Source organism: Hemicordylus capensis, chromosome 6 (genome assembly GCF_027244095.1).
Source record: "Hemicordylus capensis ecotype Gifberg chromosome 6, rHemCap1.1.pri, whole genome shotgun sequence".
NCBI classification, from domain to species: domain Eukaryota; kingdom Metazoa; phylum Chordata; class Lepidosauria; order Squamata; family Cordylidae; genus Hemicordylus; species Hemicordylus capensis.
Genome location: NC_069662.1, coordinates 160,427,727 through 160,442,009, shown reverse-complemented (window position 1 = coordinate 160,442,009; position 14,283 = coordinate 160,427,727). Strand labels below are relative to the sequence as shown.

The 14,283-nt window shown below is 46.7% G+C and overlaps 1 protein-coding gene across 13 annotated transcripts in view; it reads left to right on the top strand.

Moving 5' to 3' along the window:
* Positions 1–14,283, top strand: part of LOC128329198 (sodium channel protein type 5 subunit alpha-like) — a 371,320-nt gene that overhangs the window by 258,975 nt on the left and 98,062 nt on the right. For all 13 annotated transcript variants that reach the window (XM_053259890.1, XM_053259889.1, XM_053259895.1 and 10 more), the window contains one exon: positions 4,816–5,283. In XM_053259890.1, coding sequence (XP_053115865.1) covers positions 4,816–5,283 — 468 coding nt within the window. The remainder of the gene's footprint in view (positions 1–4,815; positions 5,284–14,283) is intronic.

Genomic DNA, 14,283 nt, shown 5'->3' with positions numbered 1-14,283 from the left:
CGGACTACAACAACCATCCCCAGCCACAACTGCGATGTTTTTCTGACACAAATCAAAGCGGCTTCCAATGAGTAATGCACTGTAACACAGACAGGATGCTTTTCTACTGAAACTCAAGGGACGTTTCTGCTGGCTAGCTGGGATGGTGGATGGAGCAAGAGTAGAAGTCCCCAGCCTTGGGTGCCTGAGGATGTTGGACTATAACTCCCATCATTCATAGCCATTGTGGTGAGAGATGATGGGAGTTGGAGTCCAAAGACTAACAATGCATACTAGGATCTCTCTTACAACTGTACACAAACCACACAGATCCCCACTCTGCTATTTAAAGGAAATTTAATATAATATTAAATTTAATATTTAGTTTAATAATACTTAGCAGGTGGGCAGAGCAAAGCTGAATTGCCTTGCTTGGTCACCTCAGTCCCAGGGGAGGAATCAAGACGTTTCTGCCAGAGACACTGAAGCTATTGGACAAAAACAGCTACCTGATTGTTAGGAGAGGGATAAGTTCTTCTGCACCTTTATGTTCTTCCTGACTGCAGTCTGCCATCCTTAGTGGCCATAAAAGTAATGAGAACCCGCCTTTACTTTTTCTGAGTAGTGTAAACAACAGGGAGGCATTCAGAACGTATGAAGCTTCTTCCTACTGAGTCATATAATTGGTCTACCTGACCGAAGCACTGCCTGCTCTGACAGGCAGTAGTTCTCCAAGGTTTCCGGCAGGATTGTTTCCTATTGAGTAGGGATGTGCACAGATTTATTTTTGTGATTTGATTCGAGGTCAAATTGAATCAGCCAGATTTGATTTGAACTCGAATCTGTAAACTTGAATCGGATCAGATTTGATTTGGATTCAAATTGATTTGACCCAATTTTAAAGGTCCAGGGTATACCAAAGTGGGGTGGTGGGTAAGATCCCATGGGTGCAACCCACCACTCAAATTTCAAAGCGCTTGATTTTTAATGAATCTTTTATTTTTTTACTGATTTTGTATATTTCCGCCATAGGGAATAATGGGGATTCAAAGCAGCCCTAACCTGGATCCCCAGCTTTCATTAAAAAAGAAAAAGAAAAAAAGAGCTAAGCACTAGCCCTCTAGTGAAGTTATGGAGCAAAATGTGTGGTCACTATTATTGAAGTGTTTATACTCTTTGGTGTGTAATGACTTTTCGTCATAATGAATCCTTTGAAGATTCATTACACACCAAAGAGTCTAAACAATTCAAAAATTCAAAAAAAAAAAAAAGAACTGAGTACCCCACTGCCTTGCGGGTGTGGGGGGGGGGATTAGTGGCACCCCATATTTCAACTACCCCCCAACCAGCAAGCCAGTGGAGTACACAGTTTATATTCTAGGAATTTTTGAAATGTTTAAACTCTGGTGTGTAATGAATCCTCATAGGGATTCATAATGAAGAAATGTGATTACACACCAAAGAGTATAAACATTTCAAAAATAGTGACTGCGCATTTTGCTCCATAACGCCACTTCTGCAAGGGCTAGAGCTTACCTTTTCTTTTCTTTTTAATGAAAGCTGGAGACCTGGGGGAATGAATAAGTGAAACTTCAATCTTGAATCGATTCGAATCAAATCTGGGGAGATCGAGCTCAAATTTGACCTGGGGTGACTGGGCAGATTCGTTTTGAAGTCAAATAACTCAAATCAACCAAATCTGAGTTGAACCAATTCGACCTCAGAACAATTCACACATCCTTACTATTGACTTCTACCTGGCCTTTTTAGCTTGATATGCCGAGGATTTAAGCTAGGACCTTCTGCATGTAAAGCATGGATTCTGCCATTGAGCTATGGCCTGTTCCTACTCTGTGGGGCAGGCAAGGGGCCTGTGACATCCTGGGTTCCTTTGCACTACGACTTTTTGATTGGAAATCTGACAGGCTCATCATTCCCAATAACTGCATGTACACTGGTGCTATTCTGTGGTGTGAGGTATAAACATAACAACGTTAAAAGCAGAATGCAATCTTTCTTTCTTTTTTGAAAAGCACTTAATTCTGGGAGCACTTTCATTAACTCTGCACAGTAAGAATGAAGCCAGAGTCTTGTTCTGAAGGCAGAAATGTTATTGCAGTGATCGAAGGCAGTCTCTCACCATATGTCTGGGTTCCCCCAAAGTAGGTCACACGATTCCCAAGCGGTGGGCTGCAAAAGTCATGGCAGTTGAGTGATTGTGGAAGGGCTCTTGAGCAAGTCAGGATAAATTGCATTTTGTCTTCTCTTTCCTGAAAACAGAGGAGTGGGGAGTTGTGTGTGCACAGCAACTGCTCACATGGAATTGGGGAAAAGTATTGAATATGACTAGGCACATCTTCAGGGGCCATCTTCAGGGCCTTGAGAGTGAACTTGAGAAGCCCATCCCAGAAGATGGTTTTATACCACAACATTGATGTAAGTGGATTGTAGCAAGAGTGGTCCAGCTCGGATCTGGAAGACCTGGGCTCAAATTCCATCCTTCAGTGTAAGAATCACTTTGCTGGGTGAGAGTAAGGACCATCCCACCCAGCTTTATGTTTCCATCATTGGACAGCCTGGTGTCCCAAGAAAACCCACAAGCAGAGCATGATCGGGGCCTTTAATCTCCTGGCTGTTCATCTCCTGTCATTTATCACTTGTGCCTGATCATCCTATGGACATGGAGCTTCCATGGGGGAGGTCTGCCTTGGCTGCAGTGCATGTAGAAGGAACCTAGGGGTCGTAGTGGACGACAAGATGAACATGAGCCGGCAGTGTGGTGTCGCTGTTAAAAAAGCAAATGCAATCTGAAGCGGCATTAACAGAACCATCGTGTCCAGATCATGAGATGTAATCGGTCCGCGCTCTGCTCACTGGTCAGACCTCACTTGAAATACTCTCTCCAAGTTGGGGTCCTGCATTTTGTTGATAAACTGGGTTCCGAGGAGGGCAGTCAAGATAGTGCAAAGCCTGGAAACCAAGTCCTATGCGCAACAGTTGAAGGTACTAGCAGTAGTGGCCAGTTCGGGCACCTTTAAGTGTAAATTAATAAATAGGTGCTTAGCTCTGCTACCACTGCACCTAAATGCTGTTTCGAGCAGCAGCGCACCGCCCAGCACCCCTTGCCGTGTGAGATCGCCTCCGCCACTCACATGGCTGCCAGCAGGGGATGCTGGGCGTTGTGCTGCTGCTCGTAGCAGTGTTCAGGTACAGCAGTAGCAGAGGTCAGCACCTATTTCCCCTTAAAGGTGCTTCTCACCGCTTCCCTGGCAACACGCACACCAGCTACTGCTGGGTATTGGGTATGTTTACCTTGCAGAAGAGAAGGCTCAGGGGGAACACGATAGCTGTCCTCTAGTACCTGAAGGGGTGTCACATAGAAAAAGGAGCAGACTTGCTCTCTGTTGCTCCTGAGTGGATTGTAATGGCAAGGAAGCAGGTTTATGCCAGGTATTAGGAAAAGCTTCCTAACTGGGAGGGTCGTTTGACAGTGAAACAGCCTACCTCATGTAGTGGTAGGCTCTCTTTGGCAGAAGGTTTCCAAGCAGAGTCTGGTTAGCTATGGGAAAGGGATTCCTGCATGGAGCAGCAGGACAGGACTAGAAGACCTGCGCGATCCCTTCCAGCTCTAAAATCCTATGATTGTGTGATTCTGTTTGTATTTGCAGGCGCCATTTACCTTTCACAGTCCATAGATTTGGCTAAGGGTCAAACGGCATGTTGCGTTGAGCCCGTTGCTAGGGTGGACATGCTTGTTTTTCCTTTGTTAAATAGCACATGGTGTGTGGGGTGTGTGTGTGGGGGTGTAGATCTGAACTGGGACCACAGCATGGTTTGTTTATTTTAACCCTGTGCCCCACCATGGTCTTGATTCAGATCACCTCCTTCCCCTCCCACTGCTATTTCTTCCAGAAAGAAAGCTCCCTCTGGCACTGACCTAAGCTTTTCTCCATGGTCAAAATAGGAGCTGGGGGGCGGGCTTTGTCCAAACTGGGACCGTGGTGTATCGGGGTCAGCTATTTAAAACTCTCACTCCATCAGAGTTCTGATCAGGATTGAGACCCCTCACCCATGACTACTCTTTGCCCTGGAAGGACAGCTGCCACGGGTGCCAACAGGAGCTTTTCTGTATAGTCAGTTTGAGGATGGGGCTGTAGCTCAGTGATAGAGCAACTGCTTTGCATGCAAAAGGTCCCACGTTCAATCCCTGGCAGCATGTCCAGGTACGACTTTCCTCCAGGTCTTTCCCAAAGACTCCTGCCTGGAACGGTGGAGAACTGCTGCCGGTCAGTGTGATGCAAGACAACTTAGCCTTTCTGCAGATGTTGGACTACAAATCCCATCATCCCTGACTATTGGACAATGTGGCTGGGGATGATGGGAGTTTTACTCCAGAAACAGCTAGAGGGCAAAAGTGAAGCAGCCCTAGTATAGCCAATACTGAGCTAGATGGACCAATGGTCTGACTCAATATATGGCAGCTTCCTGTTTTCTTAAGCAGCTTCAGGGTTGCCAGTCAGGACCATGGAGAGAGCAAAAGGTTAGGGCCCCTTCACCCTCAAGCCATGGTCCAAATCCAGATTGGGGTCCTTGCACATGCTAACAGGCTTCATTCAATGTGTCGTTGCGTCCTAATCCTTTACAAAATAATAATAATCTAAGCTAGACTTCAGCACTGATCAATCACATGTCTTGTAAAGACGTACTTCTTTTTGTCTGTCCTAGTTAAACTGGAATGACATCTGTCCGAGTTAAACTGGAATGACATCCCCAAGGATGCCCAAACTCTGAATTTTAAATCTTTAGGGTGATTAATCCCGTTTTAATTCATTCTAGGTGCTGAACTTGTTCCTTGCCCTGCTGTTGAGCTCGTTCAGTGCTGATAACCTTTCGGCACCAGACGAGGATGGAGAGATGAACAACCTTCAGCTTGCCTTTGCACGGATCAACAGGGGTCTTAACTACGCCAAGCGGGCCATGTGGGATTTCTGCTGCAGTGTCCTCAGGCAGCCAAAGGCAACAGCAGAGAAGAAGGCCATGATGAAGCTGGCAGCCCAGAACCCAGCCGTCATTCACAACTGCGTCAACAACCACACTGCCATGGAATTTAGCAAAGAAGAGGAGACCCACAAGGAGAACCACACCAAAGAGGGAACTGAAAGAAACCGAGTGACGCAGCCCGTGGTGAAAGACCACAATGATGACTTCATGACTAACCCAGACTTGTCCATCTGTGTCCCCATTGCTGTGGGGGAGTCCGATATTGAGGATGACGAGCAGAGCACGTTCACCGAAACAGACCAGGTAAGCTCAACCGCAAATGGTGAATTGATGCACTAGCCAGCCGTTTTGACAAAAGTACACCAAGTTCAGTCCAAAGGCTGTCCCACTTACTTGCCGTTGGATGGATTTATACTTTGCCTCTCCTGACAGAAGGCACCCCCTAACAGTTTACAGTTTATACAAAAATATGTCACAAATAAACCAATGAAAAATAAAAAAATATATTTTTAATCACAATTCATTTATCCAGGAGTTACCTTGGGCCCCCAGAATGGCACTGTGGCTGGGGATGATGGGAGCTGTAGTCCAACAACCTCTGGAGGTGCAAGTATGAGAATCCCTCAGAACTGAGAATCCCTCAGAATAGGAAGCTGCCATATACCAAGTCAGGCCCTTGATCCATCTAGCTTAGTATTTACACAGACTGGCAGCGGCTTCTCCAAGGCTGCAGGCAGGAATCTCTCTCAGCCCTACCTTGGAGATGCCAGGGAGGGAACTTGGAACCTCTTGCAGGCAGGCATGCAGGTGCTCTGCCCAGAGCGGCCCCATCCCCTAAGGGGAATAGCTCACAGTGCTCATACATATGATTTCCCATTCAAATGCAACCAGGGCAGACCCTGCTTAGCAAAGGGGACAAGTCATACTTGCTACCACAAGACCAGCTCTCCTTCCACTCTACAGCACACTACAGGACTTATGCAGCCTCCCTGCTTTGGGGTGGAGATTGGTTTTAGTCTACTGAGCTGTGAAGTCGGCAGAAGTTTGGCACTGCAAAAAGGCTGTGGTGCAATATCCATGCAATAGCCAGACCTGAGGTGTCCTCCTGCCTCTGTCACAAGGGGCATCCATGCTCCAGATTGGACAACAATGTATGGGTGCAAATATATGGACATCCGACTACAGCAAAGGCATTGGCCATGGTGAAATGTTTAAGTGTGTTTGAAGGACTGCATGTGGATAGATTTTAAGATACTCTCTTCTTTGTACATTGGTGAGAGCATGTCATTTAATAGCACAGGAATTTTTGTCATTGTCAATGACAAGACTGCGTCTTTAATTTAACAGTGGTTCTTGCTCCCCTGAGTGCCTTGAGTGATTCTGTGAGGGATCTAGGGTTCTGTAACAGAGAATTATCATGACTTTCCCCAAATGACAATTTCTACATTCCTTTGAGAGAAAGCCATGGAAGTTAAAGGGGTACAGAACGTATGCAGATTCATTTGTGTAGTTATATCCTCCTCAATGTCATTAGTACTATCATTGCTTTGAAGGCCTTGGTACAATAGAGAGTAGGGATGGTCACAAAACCGCTTTGGCCAGTTCAGCTCGAATCCAAACCAAATTAGAGCCGACCCAGTCTGGTCTGGTTTTGTGCACTGTCGAACCGGACCCGGTTCGAGTTCGAACTGAGCTGGCTTGAAAGGGCTCGGAGCTCTACTGGGGGGGGGGGTCAGGAGAGATTTATCAATAAAGGGCAATGGGGGCAGGGGGGCTTCTCTAAAGATAGAGTGGGTGGGAGGTGAGTAAGAAAGTACTTACGAGTGCTGCCGCAGGGGGACGGAGCAGCAGGGGCAAGCTGGCTCACACACCCCTAATAGAGAGAGTCCTTTATTTTGGTTGAGTGGAATCCCAGATTATTTGAGTCGGTTTGGTATATCTCGTGAATGCTTTGCTTTTGAGACTATGATTTTTTAAAGGTTGTGCATATCTGAGTGATAAAATGCAGGAAGCCTTTGTGCATGAGGACTGAAAAGTATTTTGGTTTGATATGCTAGAGTTAGACTTTTTAAAGAATCCCAGAGGTGGAAATGTTTTTTGTAAATGAGGATTTGCAAAGAAAAAGTATGGCAAGCTGTGTTGTCACCAAAACGTGTAATTATCTCGTTCAGAATAGATATGTGTCTGTGTATATAAGAAGGTGTCTTGTACGGAGTCAAACCACTGAGCTCAGAATGGCCTGCGCTGTGTGGCAGCGGCAATCCATGGTTTCAGGCAGGGGTCTTTCCTACCCCTATCTGGAGATATATACATGTACACATGAAAGTGTCATATCCGGAGTCAAATCATTGGTCCATGAGCTCAGCATTGTCTATACCAGTGATTCCGAACCAGGTTTCCTCTAGAGATTGCTGAACTACAACTTCCATCATTCCCAGCTACAGTTTAGGAGTTGTGGCTGGGGGTGATGGGACTTGTAGTTCAGCAACATCTGCAGGAACCCTGGTTGGGTACTCCTGGTCTATACTGAGTGGCTGCTGCTCTCCAGGGTTCCACAGGCAGGAATCTTTCCCAGCCCTGCCTAAGGATGCTGCCAGGGGTTGAACCTGGGGCCTTTTGCACACAAGACATGTGTTCTGTCTCTGAGCTGAGGCCCCATCGCCCAATTTGCCTACCAATTTGCAAAGCTCGTAATGCTCACAATATGAACCAAACATTATTCCCCATGCAAGTTCTTCTATGGCTCTGTAGCAATTGGTGTCCAGGACAGATTAAAATATTGGAATGTTTAAGGCAACATAATGTAGTTTAGCCAGCATTATTTACAAGTCTGCTCCAGACTTTCAGGAAGTTTTTTAAAAAAAAACCAAACAACAACCCTCTTTAGTGTTCAGCAAAGGTGCTTTTAACTGGTGACCCATTTAAAAATTAAGCTGAGGGAGGTGTGTTCGCCCATCACTAAAATTGTTTTTATTATTATTTCTTGATTACACAGTCAGACAGGTGTTATTGACTGGTTTGTTTTATCCAGACATCGAGTCCTTCCCAAGGACCTGGGATGGCTGAATTTTATTGTCAATTGTTATAGATATCGTCGCAGAATATAGGCTGTTTCCAGTAAAGCTGCTTTTTGTAATTGGCTGATGGTGATTTCTGTGGCCCCTATGGGGTTGAGGTGCTCTTCAAGGTCTTTTGGAACTGCACCCAGGGCGCCAATGACCACTGGGATTATTTTGGTCTTTTTCTGCCACAGCCTTTCTATTATTATTATTATTATTATTATTATTATTATTATTATTATTTCAATTTCTATACTGCCCTTCCAAAAATGGCTCAGGGCGGTTTACACAGAGGAGTAATCAATAAATAAGATGAATCCTTGTCCCCAAAGGGCTCACAATCTAAAAGAAACATAAGGTAGACACCAGCAACAGTCACTGGAGGTTCTGTGCTGGGGTGGAGAGGGCCAGTTACTCTTCCCCTGCTAAATAAAGAGAATCACCACGTTCAAAAGTGCCTCTTTGCCAAGTTAGCAGGGGCAAAATGACAATAAATGACAATAAATGAGTTCCTAATCTTGTCTCGGTTTGGGGTATCTTCACATGCTGTCGATATCTTGGGAGAAGTTGGCTGGAGGTTCTGCTGAAGTTTGAATGGGAGCTTTCCCACCATTCCAATTTATCCTACTGAAAGTGTGTGTGTGTGTGTGTGTGTGTGTGTGTGTGTGTGTGTGTGTGTGTGTGTGAGAGAGAGAGAGAGAGAGAGAGAGAGAGAGAGAGAGAGAGAGAGAGAGAGGCGCTTCACACAATCAAAGTGAAGTGCCTAGAGGTGGTTTGTGGGGAGAGCGGACTTAGCCCTCTCTCCCCACACACAAGCAGGGAGCCATCCCTGTGTGGCCGGATCAGCTGCCAACACAATTACTGGCTCCGTCATGGAGCTGGTAGGGGCGGCAGGGATTGGGGGCCATCTGGCCCCCAGAAGTCCCAGGATGCCCCACTCGAGTGCACAGGGCATTCTGGGGAGACCCCCAAGGCCGGGAGGTTTGTTGCAGCCTCCCGGTCGGGGGTCTATTCACGAGTCGCCAAGCCACACTGCGGCGACTCACGATCACCAAAACGAGGTTCTCCACTAAGCTCGTTTAACAGAGGGTACTTAAGTGGGCTAACCGCCGGGAGCCATGCAACTCCCAGCAGTTCTCACAGCCGCTCGAAAGCGGGCTGGGCTTCCTTAGCCCGCTTTCGAGCGGTTGTGTAAATAGCCTGAAAGAGAAAGAGTGAGAGTGAGTGAGAGAGAGAGAGAAGGGAGAATGTGAAAAAAAGGGGTGGAGGGGGAGATAATTTGGTTATGGTATCCTCCTCTCCTCCTGCCTGGCTGGCTAGTGCTCAGGATCAACCCATCCCTCCCTCAGCCTGACTGACAGACTCAACAGCAAAGGAAATTTCATTGAGCATTACCCTCCAGTCACAAGGAAAGGAGGAGGGAGAGGTACTGCCCGACCCTCCTCCCCTTTTCCCTTCCTTGTCAGAGCTGAGACACAGCTGAAAAGATCTTCAGCTAAAGGATTTTAGAGACCCTTCTTGAACCCTGTCCTTATTGAAAGAAAGGCGGAAGGAGAGGAAGACCAGGGCCCCTCTTCGTTTTGTCCCAGGGCCCACCCCAAACTTACTATGTCCGTGCTTTGAAGAATCCCCAATATATTGGAATTATCCACCACAGAGCCCGTGTGTGATGCAGAGATGGGAAAACCCTTAAAGGTGCACTCATTTTCTCTCACAGAGCCATTTTTAGGCCCAGCCATGCACCCCACATGAGTTGAAAATGCCAAGCCCACCCCATAAGATCAGCAATGGCACCCAGCTTGTCTGCCATGATCATCTTTTCACCAAGGAATCAAGATGAGCTTTCATGCATGCCGCTTGAAAACCGCTGGCCTATTTCTACAGGAAGGGATTACCATTAATTATACAGTGTGGGGCTTGAATCCTCACATTTTGAAATCCAGGCAGATTCAAAGGAACTGGTTCCATCCCTTGATTCTGATTCAAGTTGGAATCCTTCACCCCACCATATTTTAAAGCCTCCACGGAGAACATTCGTGCAGTCCTATGAAGGGAATAATCATTAGTCCTGATGGAAGAATTATTTCTGGTGAAGGAACAGGAGTTGCCCAAAGTATTGGCACCTGAGGTAAGGAACCAATTGGAGCCTTGCCCCACGACCCTAATGGGGACTAGCTCCCTTTCGAAAACAAACTTTGAAAGTGAGGCTGGGGGTGGGGAGGAGCGCAGGTTGTCATCAGCCACCTCCCCACCACACCCGTACTTCCCACAAGCTTTGCATGAGTACAGGCACTCCTTGCAAAGTTGAAAATTATCCTGAGGCTAATCTGCTGCCTGAGGCAACAGCCTCGCTTTGCTTCACAAAAGGGCCACGCCTTCAAATGAATTATGGCGTGACTTTGTCAGGCCTAGGTTGCCAGAGCGAAGCAGGAAAATATGAATGCTTTGGGTGTGGGGCCAGTGGAGGTGTTGCTAGTGTTGTGATTCCATTTCTTGAGTAAATCCTGCAGCTGCCATGCAAGCCCTCGTCTCAGCAGTTCCTAGCCCACTTCACTCTGCAGCTTCTCTAGCAGGCAAGCCTCTGGAAATATAGCTGGTGGTGGCAGCTCAGTGAGAGCAGAGACATATAGGTCATTCACACAATCAAAAACTGTGTTCTGTCTGGGTTTGGGAGCTTTGTGTGCTCCCAATTTTTGGTTGTGTGAAAGCAAGGTAAGAGGAAAACCTGGGTAGAAGTGATTGTGCAGAAGCAAGGTAGGAGGAAAAGCTACCAAGGTTTTCCTCCTGCCTTGCTTTCACACTGTAGCGGATTTAACCTAGCCTTCGTCTCAGAGCAAGCCCACGTGAGTGGAAGAAAAATGCTGAATCATCCCCATGCTTTCTGAACAATGGCTGCTCCACAAAACCTTCCTGTACTTAGCTTATTCGCTGCCACCACCCCACAATTATGAACATAGTTTAAACCCCCCTCCCTGCCTCCCTGGACTTGGGTGGAATTCCAGGGAAAACTCTCCTTCTCTTACTATTGGAAAAATGCAAAAACCTTCCATGTGCAAGCTTACACGTGGTGAGAAAAAATGGTAGCTGAATGATCAAATTGAGGCATGATTGCACCAAAGTAAACCCCTTTCCAGTCCCCCCTTTCTTGAGTTAAAAATTCACTCAAAGAGGCTGGCTAAAATTGCAAAGAATAAAAAAGAAAAAAACCTTTATTCAAAATATTATAGACTGTTTCCATCTGAGGCTTTCTCAGCTTTTAGTTACAGGTAAAAATACTCAGTAGATTACAAGGTTCCTTCCAAAATGCACTCCAGCTGATATTGGAGTGGCACACTTTAAAAATCATGCTTACCCAGTTGCAAAGAATATGGATGTAAGAAAACAAAAAAGCACCCTTAACGGTTTACAGAGACTTTTGCAGTGCCCTGGATGGGTGGGCAGAGGTTATTGTTTCTTAGCTTAGTCACGTTACAGGCACACAGTCCTAGACCAGTTGCAAGGATATACAAAGCACACAAAAGGAAAATAAAAGTCTAATGCAAACTGACTAAAAAACTGTTCCCTAGGCTAAATTTCCAGAAGCCCTTGCTTCCTCTCCACTTACTCACTCTAGGAGAGAATTCAAGCCCCTGCAGTCTTATCTTCCAAGAACTGCATTCCTCCTTTCTGCAGCCATTTCCCTGGCCACATGTCCGGCTGCAAGCCCAGCCTAGCTTCAACTGAACAAATAAATCCTTCTGTTCCTGCCTCATGGCCCTTTAGGTTCCACCCACCTGCTGGCTGATTGGTTGAGCACTAGCCTGTCAGTCAGGACAGGGTATACGTTCCAGTTCACTCTTTAGGAAAGGAGAGGCTGTTACTGGCTGATCGTTACACACACAATCACTTCTACCCAGGTTTTCCTCTTACCTCGCTTCCACACAACCAAAAAATGGGACCACACACAGCTCCCAAACCCGGGTAGAACACAGTTTTCGATTGTGTGAATGACCTCATGTGAATGACCTCATAGTGTGTCATGACATCAATATGAAAATGATGCCAATCTGATTGTGTGAATTGGCCCTTGTTACCTGCTAGGAACATATATGCAGACAACCTGATAGAACAGTCTTGTAAATACACCTGGAGAGGTCTCTAGCCTACAAAGGCTGAAAAGCCAACACGGGCAAAGGGGAAACAGCACACCTCACAGATTGCTGTCCCGGGCAGCCGCCTGTGCTCGATGATGATCCAGGCCATCAGCATCCCTCCCCACTTCGTTCCCTAGGTGACCACCTAGTGGACAGGCCAGTCCTGACTTTGAAAAAGGGAGGAAGGGTGAAACGGGATGCTGGACTAGAGGGGGCTTGGGCCTGATCCGGCAGGGCGGTTCTTATGTTCTTATGAGAGGGAGAAAGATGGTATTATGTGAGTGTTTGGGAAGTAGTTCCAGTATTGGGGGGCAGCAGGAGAGAATGTTCAGCTGACCAAGCGGCAGGCATTGCATGCCAGAGTGTCTGTAGCCCAGTGCCAAAGGCCAAATGAGTAGCAACCACAAATGAACAAGGACTACAACCAGGTCTATTTCACTTTGAACGCTGCCTGCTCAATACAGGGCTGGTTTACACATGTCACTGGGTGAAAATAGTAGGCTCCTTGTGCGGGCTGTACCACCTCAGGCTGCAGATTGGTCGATGCCATTTCGGAAGGACATCCTCTGTTTAAAAAAAAAAAAGCCCTTATAAAATAAAAATTAGATTCTACTCAGACTGCTCTTTGCATCAGATTTCTTTTCAGCTTGCAATTTGTTTGTTTGTTTGGTAATGCAAGACAACATTTGAACATGTGATCCTCCACCTGCAATCTAAAGTGGTATGGTCCATTCTACCCCATCAGAACCCTATCTCTTCATCCCCATCTCCATTCTGCTGCATGTGTAAACGAGGTCAGGGGTTCCCAACCTTGGGCCCCCAGGTGTTGTGGGACTACAACTCCCATCCTCCCCAGCCACAATGGCCTTTGGCCATTGCAAGGGGAAGATGGGAATGGATTGTCGTCCAACAACATCTGAGGACCAAAGGTTAAGAACCACAGGAATAAGCCATGAATGGTTCTTCTCATATGCATCCCAAAGTTTTGTGAGGCCTTCTTTAAAAAAACAAACAGTAGTAGGGCTGCTCACCTCTTTTAGGAACATAGGAAGCTGCCATATACCGAGTCAGACCATTCGTCCATCCAGCTCAGTATTGTGTACACAGACTGGCAGCGGCTTCTCCATGGTTGCAGACAGGAGTCTCTCTCAGCCCTTCCTGGAGATGCCAGGGAGGGAACTGGGAACTTGGAACCTTCTGCACTCAAGCATGCAGGTGCTCTTCCCAGAGCAGCCCCATCCCCTGAGGGAGATATCTCACAGTGCTCATGCATGCAGTCTCCCATTTGAATGCAAACCAGGGCAGACCCTGCTCAGCAAAGGGGACAATGCATGCTTGCTACCAGAAGACCAGCTCTCCTCCCAACCATAACTGCTGATTATGCTTGTTGATTTCTGCTTTGGAAAGAAGGGTGGAAATGCTAATCCCAAACTGAGGGTCACTATCTCCACCCCCACTCCACCCGGGCACTGTGTGCTTCACCATTGTTTTCCTAAGCAGCAGGTGTGGTGTGTCATTTCTCATGGGTCCTCTCTGCTGCTTCCTTTTTGTGTGTGTATCAAAGAGCCAAATGGTAAACGCACCTGAAACCCTCAGTCAAATTTGCTCAGTCAAATAATCCCTGCTGATAATGACTTCTTGTCCCCTTTGAAACGGCTACCACCATTTCCTTCCCCCCCAGAACAGTGACATCCATCTCCCTGCAAGAGACCCTTTGTTCGGTGGCTTACAAGGTGGTGCCATTGTGTGTCTTGTTTAACTGACATTTCCGACACGGGATAGAATCCATGTAGCTGCCCAGCAGATCGCTTGCATTTTAACTCTCTAGAGCAGGGTAGGCAACCTTGGCTCTCCAGCTGTTGTTGAACAACAACTCCCATCACCCCCAGCCACAATTGTGCCTCTGGATAATGGGAGTTGTAGTTCAGCAACAGCTGGAGAGCCAAGGGGGCCTACCCCTGCGTACAGCTTCCCCCTCCCCCCTCCACTTAATATATATCACTTTTTGAATTGGTTCTAAGCAGGGAATTTGTTATGGGCTGTCTTTTTTCACTCCCCAACTTTTCCACTATATGATCTCATTTGTTTTTGTTTTTTTCAGTTTTCATACG